Source organism: Megalops cyprinoides, chromosome 3, assembly GCF_013368585.1.
Source record: "Megalops cyprinoides isolate fMegCyp1 chromosome 3, fMegCyp1.pri, whole genome shotgun sequence".
Taxonomy (NCBI): domain Eukaryota; kingdom Metazoa; phylum Chordata; class Actinopteri; order Elopiformes; family Megalopidae; genus Megalops; species Megalops cyprinoides.
In genome coordinates this window covers 16,286,773-16,307,387 of record NC_050585.1, presented here as the reverse complement: position 1 = coordinate 16,307,387, position 20,615 = coordinate 16,286,773, and the positions used below count along the sequence as shown (strand labels likewise).

The window sequence follows — 20,615 nt, the reverse complement described above, 5'->3', positions numbered from 1 at the left end:
TACATCGATAGTATACTCTTAACGAAATAATTAGCCTACATACAAGCATCCCGGTCAGAAATGAACGTTTTCAGTACATTCATACATACAGTTTTCAAATCTTGATTTTTTTTTTATCGGATGGCCCTACTCTAACCCTATGGATAATTCAAAAATCTGAAAGGGATCCAAGATCGATTGCTTGGGAGCGCAAACTTCATTGTTATTAGCTAGGAAGGCGAACTCCAAAAAACATATTTAAAATGGGTTACATCAGAGCCGTCAGGTGTCTCTCATCACAGATAGTGAGCTCCAGTTGGAATACTGCATCACACAGGGTTTGACTTCTGATAGTTGGCTATGACTTCATTTCCGGTAGGACTTTGATCAGACGCCTGGTGGCGCAGTGATTCATTTCGGCGGAGAGAGGGGAAAGCGCCGGGTACGTCCTTATTCCGAGCGAAGGCACGAAACACCTCCACTCTTCATAACGCAGAGGGGAAGCCGACTGACTTAGAAGACTTGCGTGTGAGCTAGCTGACAGCTAGCTACACAGACTGTTCCAGGAACGTTGTCTTTCTTTTTCGCGGAGCCCTAGGTACTCTTCAAAATACCCATCTTGCCAGTTACCCCAGTACGAGGCAGACGGCTTTAAAGATGGGTTCGGTCCCGGCGATATGTGTCCTCATTTTGGGCATGGCAATTTCACCGCTGGCAGGCTATATTATTGAGGTAAGTATGCTATGGGTCTTTCTTTTTGGTTTGTATTGGTATCTGGATTTATAGACCATTCTAATAATAATATCCATTCAGCTGGCCGAATAGTCTAGTCCAGTGCGCACTAAAGCTGACGAAGTCATTGTAGCTACGAATATTGACGTTATCTATCAGTGAATTACGAATACTGGCAAACAGCCCTAATCTTTGTCAAATACAGTTATTTCACTATTTTTTGTTTTTCCTTTTGATGTCTTAGACTGTGTAAATGGTAGCCTATGTAGATAGTTAACGAGCCAGTCATTAGCTGGCACCAGGTAAAGGTACTTGTAGCCTAAACCATGCATCTAGTTGTCAGTATGTTTTGTTTTCTTTAGATAGCTGCAGTATCTAGTTAGAGTCCCTGTTATGCATGCGACTTTAAAGGCCAGGATTAAAAAAAAAACTGTTTTGCAGTCCTATGTGTTTGGTGTGACGATGGCCATATGTGCCTATGCGCTTGTGCCGCGAATTGAGGCGTAACGAATATAAAGCCAGTAAAGGTTATGTGGAGATGTTTTGATAGCCCGATGATTCTTGCGTTTTCCCTAGCGCGAGTGAGTGTTGGAACGGGCAGTATTGCGGTAATACAATTAGCTGTGCTGCCGCAGAGATCGAATTAAGCAGCGACTCTGGCACATTGTCAGCACTGTTGCCAGCATAGTTTCCTGGGTGGTCCTGTTCCGTAAACCTACAATCAAGTCGCTTCCATTTAGTCATTATCTTAATGTAAGGTCATTGGAAGCATTTAAATAAAACGCTTAAATTTGGTAGCCACTTGAGTAAAAGTCTCAAAGTAACAGCTGATTTCACTGCTGTAATGTATTTCGTTGAAAGGTTGACGATTCTTTTAGTAAGCACTTCATTCCTCTCGAGCGTGTTTTCGGTCTTGTCTTACTGATATGTAAACGCGTTTCTCACAAGAAGCGCCTTCTATTTGCTTCGTAGTCTAGAACAAATTATTTTTGTTTTATGAAATAAATCTAAATAACTCAAACACTAATATCCAATTTCAGTCATTTGCTCATTCTTTTATCTCACATCAAGTCCCCTCAAAGTCCTATATCGTTTAGTGCGGTCCTACGAAATCTTTCCCTACAGCGACGTGAGTCGCCTTGCTTCGGTTTGACAATTAAGGTTACCATTTAGTTTGGGTCATTGTATGGTTCCGTTGTATACCTAACTCACAGCAGTGGTGTTGTACTCGCGTACCATATTCCAGTAAGTTCCACCTAATTGAACCAGAAGCAGCTGTAGCCTTTGCCATGAAACAGTCTATGCTATTAAAATGTATCATTTATCAAAACATGCTCACTCATCGATGACTGCAACAGACCATGGAAGTCGTGCATGGGAATTATCCTTGCAGTAGATATACAGAGATGTGGGCTGTGTTGTCTTTTCATTCGTTATTTTTGCTGTTGCTGAAGTCCTAATCAAACGCTCTATGAACTGTTTGACTACAACGCAGGTGTAAGTAAAGCAATAGTAGCTGAATGGTAAAAAAGGAGTAGCCCACTCAGTCCTCCGTGCTGAAGACATCCAGAGTAGTGTTTGATTTAAAGAGGAAAAAAAACTTTTAAATCCTTTTAAAAATGTAATTGAAAGTCATGGTGTACCCCTTCTGTTGTAGCGTAAATCTCTGATTTTTTTTTTTTTTTTTTACATTTTAATTTTATTTTTTTGGTTGAATGTCCATGTGCAAGGTATGAGGATGACAAGACAAGTAGATGGGTAATTTGGACCATTTTAAACTGCAGTGGAATCATCTGTTTAGAAAACCTCTCCTTTTTCTCCAGGGCCAAAACATTATTTATTGTTTACCTCAAACAGTTTATGAAGATGACTTGATGAAGCTTTTTCATCCATAAGCTTTTTTGCTGGTGAGCATATCTTACACACTCACTTAAAATGTAGGTGAGCGGCGACACGCACCGAAACAAAATCTTGAAAGGTACTATTGAACATCAAGGGCATTAGTGATGCATAATGACAGCAGTTTCAGTGTGTGTTGAATGTGCTGGTGCGAACGATGGAATGGAGGATGTGAACGCAGTATATTTTGGCAGCTGCAGCTTCTTAATTTGCACTGCCTGACTCCGTTTGGGGGGGAAAAAAAACCAAAAACCATGATTTGACATAGCAACAACATATATGCAAGCCAGGTACCCATGTGCTGGGAGTATGTTCAACCAAACATTTTCCCTGGGTTTTATTTGCTGGTGCTAATTGAATATGCTTGTTTAAAAATTTTCAGCAAAGTACTTTCAAGCTCCAACTAATTTACACATGCAAATGATTATTGTATGTTAATGATTATTTTAAACGGCAATAATTTTTAAGTGGCATATCTGAGGTTCACGCTAACAGATTTTACTGAAACAGATTTTACTAGTAGTCTAGCTTAAAATATCTGGCAGAGATGCTGTCTTTCAGCTCAAAATTGCAGTAGGCAATTTGGAGTTCCTGAGGGTTTATATTTTTTTAGGAGAGGCGTTCCTCCTGTCTAACTTTCTCTTGAATGCATGAAACGACCGCACAAACAATTCATATATAATAATTTCACAGCTTTCTGTCACATAAACTTTCACCATTAGCTGTTTGTTAAAAGCCTTGGTTTTGGTCAAGATATAACCAATGTTTCAATGTTCAATGTTATATTCAATGTCTGTATTGTCCAAGTGAACATAGTAGTCAAAGACTATGATCTCTTTTTGTTCAGTTCTTTTCTTAAAACATTTTCACAGTTAGGATTAAGAAATAGGTGCAATTTTCTTAATTTGTGGAGTACTTTCAGTTAATGTCTGGAATGTCTGGAGAAATAAACTGCATTCTGCAAAGAACAATTTTCCGTAATTTCTTAGTTCCTCTTTTAATAACTCAACATTGGCTATTCCTTGTATGTAGCTGTGGGTTCTGCTTTTTTGCTTGGTAACCATGCCATTACCCAGTGCCTTGGAAAGGCAATTTGCCATAAAAGAAAACTGAACACAAGAGGAAAAAAAATCTATTTCTCATTAGTCCCTGCCTCAGAAGCAGTTCAGTCAGGTGGATTGCTTGCAGTCAGTGGAACCCGAGGCCGGGTGCTCTTTGAACACCGTTAATGCTAGGTGGAATTACTGGAATGCTTTACCCTCTAGTTCATTTTCCCCATTTAGCTGTCGTGAAGATCAGTCTGCTGTGCATGAATCACCAGCATTGATTTGAAGCACAAAGTGCATTTGAAGTTGAGGGGAGGAGGAATGGCGAACCCTTTGTTTTGTTCAAATTTGCCAATTATTCTACTGTATAAAAGCCAACAAAAGTTAGTGGCTTGTGCAAATGGAAAGTGATCTGCAGCTCCTATGCAATTTGCAGAAATGACATAAAACATTTTACTGGAGTAACCAATCAAGTTGGTGCCCACCTAAAATGACGTTAATGAGCAAGGACAGCTTTAAAATAAAATTGAACATAAACCTTTTTTAAAAGCTGTTTAATTTTTAGACCACTCCTGTTTTCCTAGACAAAATTTTCCAGAGCAGAGAGTTTACTCCAGTGTTAATTTTTAAACTGTCTTTGTGCAAACATTGAAATGATTTTATTGGATTTGGCTCACCGGGCACAATTCAATTTGTGAAGTTGGCATAGCAACTCACATTAAAGTTTTGTGATTAATCAGTCTAGCTACTGCATAGCCCAGGGCACCTTTTGAACGAACATGATTCTAATGAAAATTTAACTGTAAGCAAGGGTGGAGACACCTAATTTGGATAATTGTCTCCAACCCCCCACAATAAAAGTGAACTACAATTGCCGCAGTGTTTTGCCGTAAATATAGTGTCAAAAGCCAGCCTGCGTTTAATTCTCGCTGATTGCTTTCGGACTCCCTGCTTTTGCTTGGTTGTTTTCATCAAACCATGTTTGGAGTTTTTTTTTCATGAGTGGTCGTGACAGTTAAAATGAGTTTGTTTGCGCTCGGGTGGACCGCCCGCGGCCTCGACAGAACACTCCGCACATGGACGTCGGCCACGGCCGGCTGGAAATGGCCGCGACCCTGCCAAGCCGAACAGCCGGGGCGTCCAAAGCAATGAATGGCCCATGGGTGGAAGCCTATTGTGTGGCCTTGAATGGGTGACAATGGCCTGGGTACAATGCAGTCATAATGGAGAGCCGCAATCTCCAGCCCCAGGCGCATGAGAGTGGTGTGGGTGCGGACAAACCAAACAAAAGGCCCTGGAAGAGCCTGGTGCCTGCTGACCTCGAATGCCGGTCAGAGAGACATCGGTGGTGGGCAAGGCTAAGAAACCACTCCATGTAAATGGCTTCACCAGAATGTGACCCAGGGGAGAATGACCTGGCGGAAATCCTTCAGGGGGCTTCTGTGAGACTGCGGAAGTGTTTACGGCAGCGCCTCAGCCCTTGCACACAACTGCCCGTCCCTCTCTTTTTCTCTCTCTCTCTCTCTCTCTCTCTCTCTCTCTCTCTCTCTCTCTCTCTCTCTCTCTCTCTCTCTCTCTCTCTCTCTCTCTCTCTCTATCTGCCTCTCCCTTTGCATTTCTCTCTCTTTCTCTGTCTCTCTCTGTCTCACTGTCCTTGAGGTGTGTGTGACCCTAAAACCATGGCATCACGTTGCCCTGGTTTCTAATAGCCAACGTGACCGTGTCTGTCATGTGCCCTTTCTTCTTTGAGTGTCTGAGCTGTTTGATGCATCACTGTTATTTCCACTGCAAGGCAGTTCTGTTTAGTGTCCTGCTTCCTGTCAACAACAGGAAAGATGGCACATCCAGTTTTCATCATAAATGTCTTACGCAACTTCCCCAGGGTAAGGGCGTCATCTAAACAACAGAATGTTATCATTTTTATTATTTGCTTGATAGTAATGGTCATGATAATAATTATGCTGATAATAATATACCTTTGAGACCATAATGGCAATTTAATTTTGTACTATGTACTGTCTGCCATTCATCAATGTCAAGAAACATACTCGCTTTGTAACCAGACCATATATGTCCCTTCAATTCCAATCTTGTAGATTAAAATAAATAGACACACTTCCAATTGTTTCCCAACTGAGCTCTTTATTCTGGCAAATCCCCTTAAATCGAAGGAACACTTTGTGCTCCGCTTTAACAAGAAAAAAAATAATCCCAGTGGCTACAGAGAGAGACACACACACACACACACACATACACACAAACATACACACACTCACTGCATCATAGTTCCACCCTTAAATCGACACATGCCCGCCAGTACAGACATGCCTCCTCTGGCAAAACCACCTCACAGCCCACTTGACTATCAAGAGAACAGTGTTTCAGCATTTGGCATTTAGGGGGTTAATTTAATCCAACACTGGCCTTGGCGCTCTAGTTTTGCAATTGGATGCTACGTAACAGCTCTGACGGATTGAAACTGAGTTTCCCACATTCTGTATCAGCTGTGTTTACCTCCAGTCTCATTCCAGAATGAGCCCCATACCTTCCCTTCCCTTCCCTCCCCTTCTCCGGCTGCATCTGTCCATGTCCTGACACATCTACTACAGGTGCACCACACAAGCCACATTCTAATTGAATCTCCATCATTTCATTGTACAGTCATCAGTAGTCTGCTCCCACAATGGTGACCTGTGGCATAGACAAGTCCAGTGCAGGGGACTCAGCTCATGGGTCATCCAGTTATTTTGTTCTCTTGAAAGCAGAGGAGCCTTGTCAAGGATGCCTGCCCCCTTGTATGGGATAACCAACCAGGGGTTGCCATTTAGGGACTGATTTCCATGCATGAAGCAGTTGTTATGTCTCCCTTCCCTCTATGCTCCAGCAGAAACCTTTGGGATTGGAGCTTTGCCCTGGACAGAATTACTGGATTTGTGCTGAAACCTTTGGGGGACACTTTTTCTGATTTTTGACATGAGAGATTTGGTGAAGACTCTGTGCCATTGACTCGAAGATGAAAAGGGTAGGCAGTGTTTAGAAAGAGGAACTTGGCAAGTAAACCACTTAGGGAGGCTGGTAATTGAGGGACAGATAAGGCAGGGCTTCCCAGCATCTCCCTCTGGGTCTCCAAGCGGTTGATCTCAGCTTTAACATGCAAGGGAAGGGAGTTGCTCTGCGTTTTGCCTCTGACATAATACAGATGTTCTCAACACAGAGCAACTTAAAAAAACTAAATGTGAACAAAATGTAAATGTAAACAAATGTTTTTTCAAGCCCCATCAGACAATACCCTGCCGGAATCCACTGCCATTGACTCTTTAGATCCATCTTTAGTCGGGATGTTTTGAGTAGGGCCGGGACTCGTCAAGAGTCCTTTGTTGGTTACTGAGAGCCCGTGGCAAACGCTTGTCGTGAAAAACAGGCTGCATTGTGTAGCTTTACATTGTGCTATTCTGAAGGCTGCTCGTATGCATCAAGAAATCCCCTTTACTTACAATGGGCTTAGTCTCTAATTCCGGAATGCAGCAGACTCCCTCACACAATGAAGTGATGGTCTAGACAGAAGCGAGTTCCAGCAGAGCAGAGTTGCGCAGGCTAGCTCGGCTCAGGTCCTGGGTCCTTGTCGCACCGATGTTTGGGCGAGCCGTCGGGAAATGAAAATTGCAGGAAGCTCATTTGGAAGCAGGGCTGGGATCACAGCGTGTCATCGGCGAGCTGTCAGCGGCTCGTATCTCACCCACCCGTTTTCACTCCAGCCACTTTTCAGCTGCTGGCCTAACCCACTGCACCAGCGTGTGCATGGTAGCCATCAGGATTGCTTGGGAAATAGTCCAGGCGCCATGGTCGCGGTTCGGAAGAGGCAGCCACAAGCCGCAGCTCCTGCCTGCAGAGTCTAAGGCTCAGCTATCAAAATAGCGGCCTCCGCTGTGAAAAGCCATCTCGCATGATATCGTAGCACCCCCCTCCCCCTCCCTTACTACTACCACACCCTCAGCCCCACCACAGCCTGCCTTCCTCAAGTGCTTTCCAAGGTGACATGGTGAGTCCTGTCACCGAATATTTTATTCATACGGGAGTTAAGTGAAGGAGCCTCCAGTATGTGAAGTAATGGGGCGTGGTAGTTATGGTGGGAACAAGCCAGGATCTGTTGCTTGGCTCTGGTACACTGCTCTTAGTGATATCCGTCTGTATAAAGGGTGATGTGGAATATTATCCATGAAAGCCACCCAGGATAAGACTGCACAAAGCGAAAAGTTAATGCGATATGCATGAAACCTCAGTGTGTGTTTGTGTGTGTGTATGCGCGCGTGTGTGTGCAGGTACCCTTGTGGGACCATCCCCCAGTCAGTTGTAGCCTGGCTCTCTGATTCCATGTGTGCTTTTGAGTGGTGCAGGGCTGGATTGCAGGGCTAGATTGCACTGGAGTCAAATGTTGTGTTTAGTAGTGGCTGCATGTGATTTGCCTTCATTTTCATGTTCATTGGCACATCCTACTGTATGTGTGTGTGAGGTGAACAGGGTGCATGATCATTTTCCCTTCAATCAGGACCCTCCTTCTAGCTTCTCGTCTTTCCTTTGGCTGCAAGCCATTGATCAAATGTAAATATTTCATCACTCCCTCTGACTCTCCAGTCTGGGCTTATCAAGGCTACAGCGCGGTTTCCAGGATTATGGTGTAGAGAGACTAACCTTGCAAGAATGCTGTGGTTTGGAGTGATTTGTAGTCAGAGGCCCTCCCCTCCTTGGGCTCTGACAGCAGGTGTACACACGTACATGTGTCCGCATGCTCACATGTGGCGCTGCGGTTGTTTGCACGTCGGACGCGTTTGCCTGCGAGGGCTTGTTTTACTTGGCCCCTCTCCGCGGGCTGTCGCCGAGGCAAACATGCCGTCACGCCCCGGGTTGCTGTTTAGACAGGTGAGCCCTGTGTGGCGTGGGGCAGGGCGCTGTGCAAACGGGTGAAGGCCAGCTGGCGGCCCGTTCTGATTGGCTGATTGCCCCGCCGCTGTAATATCCTTCCCTGCTAAGTGACTCCATGCGGCCCGCCTTCCAGCGCCAGAGAAAACAGGGAGGCGTTTACCTGACTGACCCAAAGGGCCGCGCTCTCCAGAACCAAGCTCCCCCCGCCCTTTCATCTTTTTCCTCATCCTCACTGTGTGGCAAGCTGGGAAGAGGAACTATTACAAGGTTATAATTACCATAATCGCAAGTGGTGTGGTGACTGTTGAACCATGAGTAAAGCTTGGAAGTAGCCAGAAAGGGGAAGGAAGAGCGCTGATGACCGCACCTCTGGACACCAGAGAGGAAATTGCAAAGCACGCCGGCTGATGGTGGGCTAAGAAAGGGACATGAGCAGGTGTGGTTCCCTGTGTGCAGTAGAAATGACGTCTGGCACATCAGGGCAGGAAGAGGCGATAACTCATCCAGGTTGGGCAGGTTGAATGAATGGCGGAATTATGACCCGGACGAGAGGAAGTGGCCAGGCACTGTCAGCTCTGTGAGCTGGAAACTACAGACAGTACAGGCTATCTCTTTGGAACTGGTGTCAATGACATGCCCATCCATAACCCCCTCCTCCTCTTGCCTCATACCAATTTGTCTCCATCCCCCCACTTTTGACTCAGATTTTGAAATTGCCATTGTACATTATGCTTACCTCGCGGTGATGACATCCGCAGTCACACGCGAGCACAGGGTGAGGTGAAGGCAAGCCGCCATTTATACACTCGCATAATGGAGCTTTTGAATTCCTTTGCAGGGCACATTAGAGCAAAATTTGGCAGCATATTTAAGGTCTTTTGTAAGATACTACTGAGAGGACATCATCAATAACTGTGGTAGTCGAACCCACAGCACACTCAACTGAAACCATCTTGCCAAATCTCCAAGTCCAAATCCCCCGCCAAGGTCAGGTGCCCGAATGCTAATTGTGCTCCATGATAACAGTAAGTTCTTCCCTCATTTTAGATATCCTGTAATTTAAGGGGTTGGGGAAGGGAAAATGGGAAATGAAGGACAGAGAAGAGGCTAGAATGACTCCTGCTTTTGCCTCGGTCAGCCCCTCGGATTGTGGAGAAGATCGATCCTGCACTAATCGTTGTAATTATGTACGGATCAGTTTGAAATGCAGCCGAAAATGAAATTAAAAGCCCGTCCGGTGCTCGGGGAGCCAGATCACAGCTTGTTTGGCTGTCTGAGGTTAATTGTAGCAGATGCAGACAGCACGCTGTCTCCCTCCGCACCACACCCACACAGCGGGGTCACACCTCGATGTCATTATGACCAATTGAGGGGAAGCTGGCTGCGTCGCGGCCTGGCCAGGTGCAGAAATTCATGTTTCAATTCAGCCCTAGCAGCACAGCAACGCCGCCCCAATCACAGCAGCGATGAGGAGGCAGCACTCAGGAGTGCAGAGGCATGCTGGGAACCACACATCACCTCACAGGGGAGGCTAAAAAGACCCGACCTGCTGCTCGCTGGAGGCCACGATGCAGCAAGCCCCGCTGTGATTCCCGCTTACCTCTGCGCTGCTACCACAAGCCACCCCCTGTAATAAAAACACAAGGCGTTCTCTGTTTGGCCTTAATTGTTCTCGCCTGATAAAAGATGGCCGTTGCAGGCTCCTCCGGCGCTGGAGGCACAGCTGTGGCCCCTCGTTTTTCTCCCCTGCTGCTTGACATCCATTGAAACGGTAGGGGGAGGTCAGCAGTGGCAAGCGATCCACTTAGCTTTGTCCTGGAGGAGGGGCCGGGGCACTGGCTGGACTGCTGTAGAGAGATATACACCCTGCTGTCCATTTGTGTGTGTGTGTGTGTGTGTGTGTGTGTGTGTGTGTGTGTGTGTGTGTGTTTGGGGAGGGGGGGGGGGGTGTATATATTTTGGTCGATTGGTGCACATGTCTGTCTGTCTGTCCACGTGTTTATATGTCTGGAACTATGTTTGTGAGACTGTGCTGTTGGCTTTCCACCTCAGCGTGCCTGTGTGTATACATGGTTCTGCGCGTGTGTTTATTGGTCTGGGACTGTGTTTATGGCCTTCATCTGTCTGGCCGCTTTCCCCCCAGAGCAGTAAGGCTCTGGAGTCAGCCGCAGGCTCTGGCAGAGAGACCGCCGTCGCTTTCTGATAAGAGCGAGCTCTGCAGTCGTCTCTGTCTCCGGCCCTCGCAGATAACACGCAGCTACCACTCCCACTGCACCGCACTGCTCCCTCCACACGTTCATCTCCCTCCTACCCTTTCACAATGCCCGGCTTAGCGCCGGGGCATTGTAGCTTTCCCGTGCCGCTGCACAGCCTGGTGACCTTGCTTGCCGTTGCTTAGTCATCGTGATGGATGGCTGAAATGTGTTGAAGTGAAATGTGAGGACGTCACCAACGCCCAGGTCTAGAAACGACAGCAAAGCGTGGCATGTGACCGCGATGCAGATGGAAGCCGCGATAATCGGTCAGCTCTGCGGAGATGCCGGAGACCGGTTGTCACTATGGAGACTACACATGCTCCGTATATCTTCCTGGTTTGGATTTAATCAGACTGGGAGCCAAAGAATTTCAGAATTATCAGTGTAAAGTACAGTGTAACCCATTTAATATCCCCTCAGAAGAACAAGTATGTGAGATTAAATGGGGTGTGACTTTAACAGGATTTCAATATTAGTAAATGTTATGCGGGAGAACAGAGAAAAGTATTTTAGCCATGCTATAATTTACTATTCTGAAAGAAATGAACTGGTTTCCCAAATATACTGATTGAGTATGTTTATAACAGAAACCGGTGTTGAGTGGGAAGTGGTTTTGTGGTGATATTGACCAAAGGGATATTAACTGGGTTCATAGTATACATTGTGTATACATAGTTTGCTGTTCATAGATCTACTCAGAGATCTGCAGAGAATATTTAGAGATGACATGCGTTTTGCTTAGGGTGCCAGCTTAGTGCCACATTTTGTTAAAGCAAAGATCTGTTACCAATGTGGGAAAAAGTGATTTTGGGAATTTGCAAATGCAGTAACACTCTAAATGTCCCTCCCTTTGCTTTTGTGCCTCTCCCTCCCTCTTTCCATTCCTGTTCCCACAATGATTAGTCCTCTAATTTCTTCATGAGGGACAGAATGTGCACTTTTGACAGTGAGCTACAGAGAGCAAGAGAACCCAGGCATTTGGGCTGAAGTACAAATTCCTCCTCCTTGTTTTGCAACAAATGCGCTTTTCGAACCTAATCAGGGCAGAATCTACATCATCGGACCAACAAGCTTACACAGGCAAAGCCACTGCTTGGCTTGCCTTATCTTGGCTGCGGTGAATACTGGCTTCCATCTTTGATGTGATTAAGAATGGACAAGAGCACTGAGCTATCAGCAATATTAGCAGGCATATTTGCCTTGTAGATTTTGAATAACACATTGATTTGGGGAATAGTAAGGTGCACAGGATGCGTGTGGGACAGTGTTTTACGTGTGAGATTGATGCAGGCAGTGCTGGACTGCGGTCGTGCAGGCCCAGCGACGTGCTAGACTATGGAGCTGCATGTCAATGAGCTTCAAGGGGGAGTGGGGGTGGAATAGATGAAGGGAGGGGGAGGGGGTGGGAGGGAGAGAGGCGAACGTCGAAGTGAACGCAGTAAATTTTTCCCAAATCCTCTCCTCTTCAGAGGAGAGATTAATTGGCCCTGCTCTCGAGCAAACGAGAGAGTCTCGCTCACGCTACTAATCCCTCTATTTAGTTCGAGTGCCACACAGAGGGTCCCGTGGTCCCGAGGGGCGTGTCCCAAAGCCATCACATGGTCACTGCCCAAAAAAACGCTCCAGCCCTAATCCTGTGGGGCCTCTACTGGAGCCATGTGCCCCCCCCCCCCCCCCCCAAAAAAAAAACAGTCATCCTGGTATTCAGAAGCTAGTCCTGGAGCAGAGCCACACAACAACACTCCTCCTCCAACCCTTAGGGGCTTCGCCCATTATCAGAGTACCCTCAACAACACACCCCCCCCAACCCTTAGGGGCTTCTCCCAGATCAGAGCACCCCCAACAACACTCCCAGCCCAGCCAGGGAAACCGCTGATAGGTGCTAAATAAACATCTCCTCTCAATTTAATCACGCTAATGCATGCTATGCAGCTTGGCAGTTATCAGCTTTCGGTCCCAGTGCAGGCTTGCCAAAGAGAGAGGGGAGATGAGCAGAAGTGGACGGAGAGAAAAGAGATGGTAGTAGAGGAGGGGAGAGCTGAAGAAAGGGAGATGGAGGGCACTTCAGAGAGGAGGGGAGGGGTGGGAGAAGAGACTAGAAAAGACTGAAGGAAAAAGAAAGGAAAGATGGAGAGAAGCCAGGAATTCTGGTAAAGAGAAAGATACGGACGTAAAATTTACCAATGACCGGCCCAAGGGTACAACAGCAGTGCCCTGCCTGGGTGCCAAGCCAGTGACCTTCAGGTTACAGGGCCTGCTCCTTACCGCTGAGCCACACAGCCGCCAGCTTTCGGCATCTGTGTGCGCTGCATGGCGGCCCTGTCGGTTTCTGGCCGCTTTCGTGGTGAACATCTGGCCTGGTGATGTCAGGAATGCAATCCGCTCTGGCCCCGTGTGAGCCGTAAGCCGGGATAGAGAGGGCCGAGAGGCCGGCCTGCCGCAGGGCTTAAAGCCCCAGAGAGGGGAGGGAGGAGTCGCCCTCTGCGCCATTGGAAGCTCTAAGCACTGGTACCACACTGTGGTGGAAGAGGGATTTAAGTGGGCAGGTTGTGAATGGAGAGGGATGAGTTTGGTAACATGCATATTGGTGGGGGTATATAGACAGGACTGTATGTGTGTGGGCGTGTGCACATGTGGACTTATTTTTACAAGCACTTAGTAGGCAGCATGGGACTGGGGGGTGATACACGCTAGGAGGTTCAATGTATCCTGCATTTTTTAATCAGCTCATTGACCTGCCCTGTGGTTCATTTTCCAAAACATTTCCTCCCTGGAATCATAACTTGCATTTCGGGCACCAGTGAATGATGAATCAAGTGATAATAACGAGGCTGTGTACTGATTCTGAGGGGGAGTGGCTGATTTTCTGAGAACAGACCTAAGTGATCTTTACTGGAAGAACTGGAGGAGCAGCATACAGGATTATTAATGTATGCATACACGATTATTAATTGTATTTATTAATTGTCATTGCAAGCTTAGTTGGGCTGAATGGCCTGTTCTCGTCATAATATGTTCTTATGTTCTTATGTGTCAGTACTTTGGGGGAATTTCTTGTTACCTCTTACCTGTTAGGGCAGGAAGAAGGTTTTCAGAGCAGCCGAGGAAAGCGAATCCTTGTGGTAGTTCCAGGAGAGAGGAAGTCAATGTGGGCTCTTTGCCGAGGCTCCCCTCTCCTCGCCCTCCCTCCGTGTCCAGTTCTCATGGCTTTTTCCTTCCTCTCCCTGCCTTCCCCTTCCTCCCTCTCCCTCCCTCGTCAGCGCTTGACGGGCATTGCATTAATGAGGTCTGCTGAAGTCGGGCTCCTATTGGATGGCTATTAAAGCATGCAGAACCCCTAAAAAGGCCAGGATACATCAAAGTGCTGTGGATCTGAGGGCGCGTTCGCTTCACTGCGCTGAGCGTGCTTTACCGCTGCACACCCCAAACACCCCCACCCCCTCCGGTCAGTCGTAAACCAGTCTGTCGTATATCAGCTTCATCATTATCAGGAAAGGGCAGGGAAAGACAACTATGTTGTGGCGGTTGGGAGAGTGTGTCTGTGTGTGCGCATGTCTCCGTGTGTGCGCATGTCTCCGTGTGTGTGTGTGTGTGTGTGTGTCAGTGTTCTGTGTCCCTGTGCAGCCTCTAATCTATCTGAGGAAGTGCCGTAGGGGAAGTACTCGCAGTGTCTCCTGTTCCCCTTTCACTGTGACCGTCTGAGAGCTCCTGAAGGGATGGTGCACAGAGGAATAGGAATAAACATCTGTGCAGGGGCCAGCATCAGAGCCTGCATTTATAGGGTGTATCTGTACCTACTCCTCGCTCTGCCCACACACACACGCACACACACGCATACAGTGAGAAAGAGACTCACACATAAACAAATACACATGTTGAGACGCAAGTTCACATACACACGCACTGAGAGAGACATACACAGACAGAGAAGCACGTTCACACGCACACATGTGCACATACATACCCATGCTGGGAGTTAACCCAGGCCCTGACAATGTACTCACTCACTTCACAATGTACATTGTGGTCAGATGTCCTGACACGCTGAGCACACACGCTGAGAGTCAAAGACACACACACACACACACACACACACACACACACACACAGACATGTACACACATACATGAGAGATGACACATGCACACACTTACTTAGAGGTATACACACACACACACACACACATTGAGAGTTACACATACACACAGTGAGAGACATACACAGATACTCATTTAGAGGTACACACGCAAGCACTGAAAGGCACACATACACACCAAGAGACACGCGTACAGGTTCTCAGTGGTGAGGGTTCAGGGTGACGCTCCCTGCAGCCCCACCATAATGCACCCTGTATAAATAGACTCAGACACTGTGTTTTTCGGAAGGTGTTATCACTGTTTTACATGGAAAATTTACTGAACTTTATTTCGCATACCAGACAACCTCAGTCCTCCATGCAGACACATTATGAAGTGTATGGAGTGAAGGGCTGGGCATACTCCCTTTTCTAAAGAGGCTTTGTGCCGAGTGCCATGGCGGTTGGGATGACAGCACTGAGTGCCCCACTTTCCTGCACGCAGTAGAGTACAGCGTAGTCACATGGCAGAGCTGTCCTGGTGTGACGTCCTTTGGGACTTGAGCGCTAGCGTGTCTACAGTGCTGTCATTCTTGTGTCATTGTACACTGGCCGTCTCTCTCTCTCTCTCTCTCCCTCCCTATTTCTCTCTCTCTTGCTTGCTCTCCCCCTCTCTGTCCCTCTCTTTTTGAATAGCTCAGATGTTTTAGAAGAAGAATCTCTATGACGATGGGGGGAGTTTGGGGAGGGGAAGTGGGGGGGGGGAGCGGCATTTGAACAAGCCATCATTGAGGGCTGCATTATCCTGACTGGCGGGAGGCCACTTTCTCTGACTCTCAGAAGCACAAAGACGCACGCCACCACTCCAGCAGCTAAGTGCCTCTTTCCCACTGTACAGCTGTCGCCATGCTAGCATGAGCCAGAGGCAAAGCAGGCTGAGCCAGTGCAGTGCAGGCGCATGTCCATCGCATTACACACAACCAGAGCTGCAGCACATGCGAAACACACTGTATGCCGGCATCTCCCCAGCCTGAGAGGACTACCTGGGCTGCACTCCAAAGCTTCGGTTTTCCTGAAAAAAATTGTACGCCATATTACCTCTGTCAGCCTCTGGTTGTTTGCTGCTGAGGCTTTGGGCTCCTTTCAGAAAGCAAAGTCTGTGAGCCGGCTTAGCTCCAGCTCTGCAGGGGTACTGAGGTGAGATGGCCCTGGACTCCTTGCAATAGCGGCAGTGTGGGAGCAGAGGTGTTTTCCAGACGCTGGGCTCTACTCTTGTAATTTCGCCCTCGCCTCACAAAAGTGCTCTCGGGCCTCGTGATGAATGACTCCGGTTTAATGACCTGCAGAGAAGGGACCGGGGGAAGCGAGCACGCTCTTGGGGTTCGGCTGTCGACAGGAACGTCACACTCCGTGCTCCGACCGCTCTCGTGGGGCCACAGCTTCCCGTGACATTGTCACGGCCGGCTGGAGGACGGTGGCTAATTTTTACCACGCAGGGCTGTTAATGAGAGACTGAGGGAGTGTGCGCTGGAGTAGGGCAGACTCCATAACCTGCAGAGCAAACCCACTAGTTCGGTCGTCTCACTTTGTCACAATCTGAAAAGGACCTTGTTTTCACCTCAGCAACCTGTATTTAACCTTGTCCTCTCTGCTGTTGACATTTTAATGGAAGAGTTCACAAGCCAGGAAGCCCTGTCAGAAAAGCCAAGGAGGTTCAGGACGAGTGGTCCATCTCGAGACCTCCGTGGGAGTTAGGGAGAAGTGTGACGTAGACCCGATACCGCTAACTCACAATGTGAAACTGGAAGTTCCAGTGTTCAGCACGTTATGATTCGGTGTAAACCAAAGGGGAAATTTCCTTTAAATAACAGGACATTTCAGAATTTTACAATCGGGGGAAATTGCCCAGAGATGACATGACTGTGCTGAGATAGAGAGCGACTGCTAAAAGATTTTCTCACCACTGTGTTCCTGCATCGGCGTGTTCAGCTGCGATGCAGAGCGCTGAGTCATCCAGAGACCCCAGAGTCACGGCGAGTGGACGCTTGCCCTCTCAGCAAGCCCAGCGCGAAACAAAGCTCTGTTTGAGCAGCACGCCTCCCTTTGCATGCCAGCAAGGAGCTGGCCTTTCGTCCCGGGGGCCCGGGGCGCGCTTCCCTGAGTCCGCTTTATCGGCGCGGTTTCTCTGCCTGACCTTTCGGAGAGCGAAATGCAAATGCTGCGGCCGTGTGATTTTCCGCTCCCGCCCTCCTGCCCCCTCACCTGCGGGAGCTGCCTGTAGAGTGTGTGTGGAGAGCCTCTCTGCTCTTTTTGTTTCTCCTCCTGTTACCGGCACGGCGTCGCCCCCTTTGCGTGACAGTCACAGCCATAGCCTGCCAGGTGCGGGTCGTGTCTGTGTTTGCCTGCCAAATGAAAATGTATGCCTGTGTGTGTATGCGTGTGTGTGTGTGTGTGTGTGTGTATGCGTGTGTGTGTGTGTGTGTGTATGTGTGTGTGTGTATGCGTGTGTGTATGCGTGTGTGTATGCGTGTGTGTGTGTATGCGTGTGTGTGTGTGTGTGTGTGTGTGTGTGTGTGTGTGTGTGTGTGTGAATGTGTGCATGTGTGCGTAACCTTCGTCTTTGCCTAACCTTTGTCCTTAGCCGTTCCCACCAAAGCATTTAGTAAAAGCCTTAGGTCAGCGCAGCGCCTGCCGAGCCGTCGCTGCGGCTCTCCTCCGGGGAGTCACATGGACAGCACACCGTGTGCTGAGCTGAGCTGCGTGCTGACGGTGATGTCACAAGTTTCCGTGTCGATGAACCAATTGAGCGCTGCCACCTCACCCCCTACTCAGGCCCGAGTTGTTGGCCTCTGGCAATGTGCTGCCTATCCCCAAAAATCACTCATCATCAACTAAAGTGGCAGGCGGATGTGAAGCATATTTTGGTTACATAATGTGCAAGTGCGGTGGAGGACCGCTGGACCATCATGTTCTGTACAGTGGGATCATAGCCTCACGCTATTAGAATGCATTGATTTCCAGTGATCACCGTCAGCATACATCCCCCTGATCCATACTCAGCTATCATCAGGCAGATCCCAGTCCGTATGTAATCCATTCCGCCGGAGTGTAAGCTCTCTGCTGGTTGTGGTGTCACCCTTCCCTTCCAGTGTGTAGATCGCGCCACTTTTGAGGAACAGCTCCCAGGCCACACGCAAAGGGCTGGGATTAGCAGCCCTGTCGGAGGCATGGTGTCTGTGCCAGCCAGTGACAGGCTCGGAGCATAATAGCTGACCCTGGGCAGGGCCTTTAGCCACATTTAGCCTTGAGAAGTGCCAACTGTGTGTGTGTGTGTGTGTGTGTGTGTGTGTGTGTGTGTGTGTGTGAGTGGGCGAGCGTGTTTGTGTGTGTGTGTATGCGTCAGCTTGAACCCCCACCCCCGCTTTAGCATCTTTGTTTGAATTTACTCAGGATGGTGTGAAAGAGCGTGCGCACACACACACACACACAGTAAAAATACACAGGGTATAGGCCAGGATAAAGCCAACGTGGGTACTGTCCGAGAGCCATCGCTCTCAATTCAGTCCCCTTCAATTTCATGCTCCCTCTCCCTCTCTCTGCCTCTTCCTCGCTCTCTCTCTTTCTCTCTGTCTCGATCTTGCTCTTTGCTTATGTCTCTCTCCCTCGCTGACTGGCAATCTATCAGTCTCTCACACAGTTTTTATTTAAGATCCCAAACATGGGCCCAGCCTCGTCGGTACTGGCTCCCTCAGCACACTGTCCCCTCTCCCCTCATTAAGTGTGCAATGCTCTCCCTTGCCTGTGGTCTCTCTCTGGCTGCTCTGTATGTGCAGAATCCAAAGTTGCAGAAGTCCCTCCTGGCGCAGCAGACCCACCATGGCATTATTCACAGCGGTGCTGCTAAACCAACAGGGCTGAGGGGAAATTTTCCCATCTCGCTCGTGTTTTTTTTTTTTTTTTTAACCTCTCCTGTTTTTGCTCTTTCTGTCCCTCTCTCTTTCCAAAATGAATTGAGTCAATAATCACAGCAGCACTACTGTTAATGAGTATTTTAGGCAAACAAGCCCAACATATTCATAACAATAATAATGGCTGCAATGATATTGGTAACAGGATAACAGCTGCTGTCTCCCTCTCTCACTACCTTGTTCTCTCTGAGCTGTGTTGGTAAGTGAGTGTGTGTGTGAGAGAGAGAGAGAGAGTGTGTGTATGTTTGTGTTTGTGCAGTGTTGCGTACCATTCTTTATTATTGCAGTTTGCTTTTACTCAGTAAGTGAGATGAGGTGAAAGGACAGTATAAGTAAAGTGTCCTGTCCTTCCACCAGAAAAGGGATAACCTGTACTCCTGAATGACCTGGTCCTGAATGACCACACCCCAGGGGGTTAAAAACAAGGGGTTTTACCCCGTACTGTGGTTGCACATCATCACACATCACATCATCATCGTGCAATCATTGTGCAATAGGAGTTACTGTCACATGGCATAACTCCGGCTCTGTTCCACTGATGTGACGTGAGACACTGTTACTCCGTTTTTTTTTTTTTTATCATGAAAACTGAGGTTGCTGGTTTGAATACAGGGTGGGACACTGCAGTTGTACACTGCTGCAAGGAACTGAACAGGAGTTGTTTCAGTAAATAACCATTATGTTATGTGTAATCTGTGACTGCACAATGAGGGCATCTGTCACGCAAATTTGTAATGAAATGAAGTTTTTGGTTTGGCTATAGTGGTGCTTTGTCTGTCTGTTTGCATCCTTTGTTAATCTGCAAGACGAATGGGGTGATGGCAACCCGAAGATGACCTCACCAGGCAAATACCTCCCATTACCAAACAAACAGAAAAATACCTTCCCCCATTATAAACACACACCAACACACACACACACACACACACACACACACACACACACACACACACACTTCTGCGTCCATAGCACACTGCTACACTTCTTTTCTCTCTCTAATTAGCACACTGTGGGGGAGAGGTCGTGTCTTTGTCATCGTATTCCTCCTCTTCCTCCCCCCGCTCTCCCTCTCTGCCATCCACTCCACTCCACTCCACCCCACCCCCCATCCCACCTCCCCCTCAGTTTCCAGCGAGAGTTTGGACAGTTTTTGGGAAAAAAGAGAACAAGACGCAAACAACATAACAGCCGGCGCGGAGAAGCGGGGGAAGGAGCAGGGAGAGCAGCAGGATTGAGACGTAGGCGAGCTGTCGTTTTCGGCAGTCCCTCGTCGTCTCGCGCAGACAGACCCCCCCCCCCTCTCTTTTTTCCTTTTCTATTCTGACGACCGTGCGAGAGCGGTCACGGGTCAGTGCCAGGCCTGGGCCTGAGTCCATGGTAAACAGGTCAGCCTCGCTCCAAATACCACCGAAGAGCCTCTCCCACACTCCCGGTCCCTAGCGGTAGTTCTTTCCTATGGCTGTGGTCAAAAAACACCATGCCGTCCCCTAGTCAGCTGTTTTATACAGGTGCAACTGGTACACATTCAACAGCGGGGCACTGAGGGGAAAATAACTGCCGGTCCTGCTGTTCGGTGAACATTTTTTATCATTACACTTTGAATGACCAACTGCCAGTTGGATGGATTTGGCTGTAGTTCTTTCAGAATTGTGTCGACCGTGGCAGAGGGCCTGAATTGTCTTTAAGCGGTGTGAATGTGATTAAGCAGAGAGGAGAGCTGGGAATGACATGGCTAATTATT

At 48.0% G+C, this 20,615-nt stretch overlaps 1 protein-coding gene across 5 annotated transcripts in view; it reads left to right on the top strand.

Moving 5' to 3' along the window:
• Positions 1-385: 385 nt before the first annotated feature.
• LOC118774086 (amyloid-like protein 2) overlaps positions 386-20,615 on the top strand; it is a 45,294-nt gene continuing 25,064 nt past the window's right edge. For all 5 annotated transcript variants that reach the window (XM_036523215.1, XM_036523213.1, XM_036523210.1 and 2 more), the window contains exon 1: positions 386-711. In XM_036523215.1, the coding sequence (XP_036379108.1) occupies positions 637-711 (75 nt within the window). In that variant the 5' untranslated portion in view covers positions 386-636. The remainder of the gene's footprint in view (positions 712-20,615) is intronic.